Source organism: Dioscorea cayenensis, chromosome 19, assembly GCF_009730915.1.
Source record: "Dioscorea cayenensis subsp. rotundata cultivar TDr96_F1 chromosome 19, TDr96_F1_v2_PseudoChromosome.rev07_lg8_w22 25.fasta, whole genome shotgun sequence".
Lineage (NCBI taxonomy): Eukaryota > Viridiplantae > Streptophyta > Magnoliopsida > Dioscoreales > Dioscoreaceae > Dioscorea > Dioscorea cayenensis.
Window position 1 is genome coordinate 24,349,112 of NC_052489.1, and position 2,783 is coordinate 24,351,894.

The 2,783-nt window shown below is 41.6% G+C and overlaps 1 protein-coding gene across 1 annotated transcript; it reads right to left on the reverse strand.

The window, feature by feature from the left end:
* Positions 1 to 386: 386 nt before the first annotated feature.
* Positions 387 to 2,529, reverse strand: LOC120250114 (thaumatin-like protein 1). The gene is made up of 3 exons (XM_039258894.1): positions 2,219 to 2,529; positions 1,425 to 2,127; positions 387 to 1,065 (listed from the first exon to the last, which is right to left on the reverse strand). The coding sequence occupies exons 1-3, from the start codon at positions 2,271 to 2,273 to the stop codon at positions 894 to 896; spliced, it is 930 nt and encodes a 309-aa protein (XP_039114828.1). The 5' UTR covers positions 2,274 to 2,529; the 3' UTR covers positions 387 to 893.
* Between the last annotated feature and the right edge of the window lie 254 nt (positions 2,530 to 2,783).

A 2,783-nucleotide genomic window follows, 5' to 3' on the forward strand; every position in this document is an offset into this window, starting at 1 on the left:
TGGCAATGGTATGGTGTGAAAAACAAGAGTTATATAATTCATTAAACTATGAAAGATTGGTAGCGTTCCATTTGTGAAATGTGTACTAGAGTTATGATAGTTTTCTTATTTTAATATTTTATGTTGGAACATTTAAATAAATATAAAATTTAATTGATTCGAATAAACATAACTCTTCAAGGAATAAGCCACCGGTCATTGTTTGTTTGTTTATAAACTTTGATGGTTATTTCATTTATTAATTTACACATTGTTAAATATTATTATTAAAATCATAAAAGAAAGACCAGAAGCAATATCAACCACAAAATATTTGACCACTTCCAAAACACACGCCACATAAGCAATTAAAATAAAAAAAAATGCCACTCCACATTAGATAAAAATAGCCAACCAAATGTAATGAGAGCCAAATTTGAAATAATAAAAATCATCAAATGTATACATAATAGTATCAATCCCTATCATTTTGAAGCACTCCCAGCCGGTTCACTTCAATCCCATCATGGACATTGTTTCCTATACAACCACAAATTTCCAAATCCGGGTATTGAGGAGGACATGACTCAACGGATGCTGTGTAATTAAATATTTATATATATCACTAATAAATTTAACTATAAACCCAAATTTAACTTAATAAAGAAAATTGAACCACCTAACTAATGATAAACCTATTGAATTTAAAAAAATACAAATAAAATAAAAATAAAAGACAAGATAATGTATTTTGAAAAGGAGCCGGCTCCAGAGAAACTTTTTCTTTTGTTCTCCTCTTCTTGTCAGCCTTTTGTCATCATCCAAGCTGTTGACGAAAATCTACTTGGCGTTGCATGAATGTTGCCAAATTAGTTCACACATGATGATGTAACAGTAGTGATCTGTTTATGGCTTCAAAAGAGTCTCAGCAATAGCCAAAACAATGCCGGAACCACCAGGGAAAGGACGGTGGTGGCCAGGGGCGGTGCGGCCAATGACATCTGGCCAACTTCTTCTCCACCGAGAAACACCATTGTGTCGTTTGTCAGTGGTGGCACTGCTTGAGGATTCTCCCCAGATTTCTGACTGCACACATTAAAAATCACTAATTATTATTAATTATTAAAATATGGATACTTATCAACAAGAGGAAAAAGAACCGCCTTTGACAAGAGGACAAGGAAAGAAAGCAGAATGCATACGGGCCTTCGTTTGGTTCAATTCATTGAATTCAGTTTTTTTTTTGTTTAAGCTATATATAATTATTGTATCATTGTGTGTGTGGGTGCGTGGTACAGCTCGCAAGCCGGCGTTGCCGCGTTCATATCAATGCTATTAGGTTGTAAAGTGGTTAATTTTCCAAGCCCAAGGTACTTGAAAGCAACATCGAATAATTTAAAAATAAAAAAATAAATAAAATGGGAAAAAAAAAAAAGGAAACTGACCTTGTGGTGGAGGGACAGAAGGTGATGAGATAGTTAGCAGAGACGCAAGTGAACGTGGAGGTTGCATCATCGTAGGCGTAGCTATAGGCACGAGGACACGCATTCTTGAAAAACTCAGAATACGAACTAGGCCGGCACGTGTTCGGGTTCCCGTAAGCACCACTGCAACAGTACTGTGGCGTTTGAAACGCCTCGCACGCGCTCTTGCACGCCACGTTCTCGCTCGCACCATCACTTTGTGCCAACATGACACGCAAGTCCGTGGGACAAACCCCATTCAGATCCACAACGCACCCGGTTGTGCTACAGTTACCGCCTGACCCGCCTTGTGGCACAACCAGCATCGGCACGTTGTACCCGTCCACGAGACTCACATCGTAGAAGTCCATGTTTTGGTCTCCGTTGAGCGTGAACTCGGCTAGCGTTGCGGGAGGGGCTGCGCCACCGCCCAAGCACTCGATCTGACCTGACCCACAGTCTCCAGTGCCGCAACTGAACTTGCCGGTAGAGTCCGTGGTGCAGAGTGTCCTGCCCCAGAACCGGCCTGACCACGATGTCGGTGCGTTGAGGGTTCGTGACTCACCCGACTGTAACGCGAATCCGGTCGTGTCGAGCGCTGCCCTGCCTGCGCTCGATAGTGTCCCCGGCCACACCGTGTACTGGCAATTGTTACTGAACGTGAACGTCGCCGCACCCATTCCCCCTGCACACACACATAAACAGAGCAACACTTTAAGAGTTTTGTTACCTCAATTGCTCAATTCATGTGAATTGTGGTTTTGGTTAATACTCACCTGAAATCATTGTAAGAAGGGAAGAGAAGAAGAGGAGATATGTAACTGCAGCCATCGAGTGGATTTTGGTTTGAGGGGGAGGAGTTTGGGAGAGGAAGAGGAGGATAGATGGGATATATATAGAAGATCTATGAACCGGGGGGGAGTGAGGGCCCACGGTAAAATATATAAAAACTGACGTTGGGGGGGTTGCAATGTCGGCAGCTTCGCCGAGAGCTCTTGCCGTCTTGCGTCACCCACTGCAATTGCTACTGCTCTAGAGAATGTAATTTGTATGGATTGGTGATTCCCAAGAGCTGGATTTCATTGAATTCCAACATAAATGACCCCTGGGAATGGGTCTTTGGACTTGTTTAATGCCTTTTGATGATTTCAATGCTGCCGTGTTAAATTGGCCTCGCTTGTATAGTGAATTGATTATTATTGTATTAATTAATAAATTTACAGTTTCGTGAATTTCTTTTTTTAAGAATAAATTAAAGAGGGTGTGCTCAGTGGTATACGAGAAGAACTTTGATGAGCTTGGTCGTGGGGTGAGTGAACCTCCGAACGGTTGGTTGTTGCC

Bases quoted from the DNA above. Each gene is read 5' to 3' on its own strand.
- LOC120250114 (XM_039258894.1), bottom strand. From the start codon at position 2,273: ATGGCTGCAGTTACATATCTCCTCTTCTTCTCTTCCCTTCTTACAATG. The intron at 2,128-2,218 runs GTGAGTATTAAC...GTGTGTGTGCAG, and splicing joins CCTTCTTACAATGATTTCAG to GGGGAATGGGTGCGGCGACG. The intron at 1,066-1,424 runs GTCAGTTTCCTT...TAATGTGTGCAG, and splicing joins TTCTGTCCCTCCACCACAAG to TCAGAAATCTGGGGAGAATC.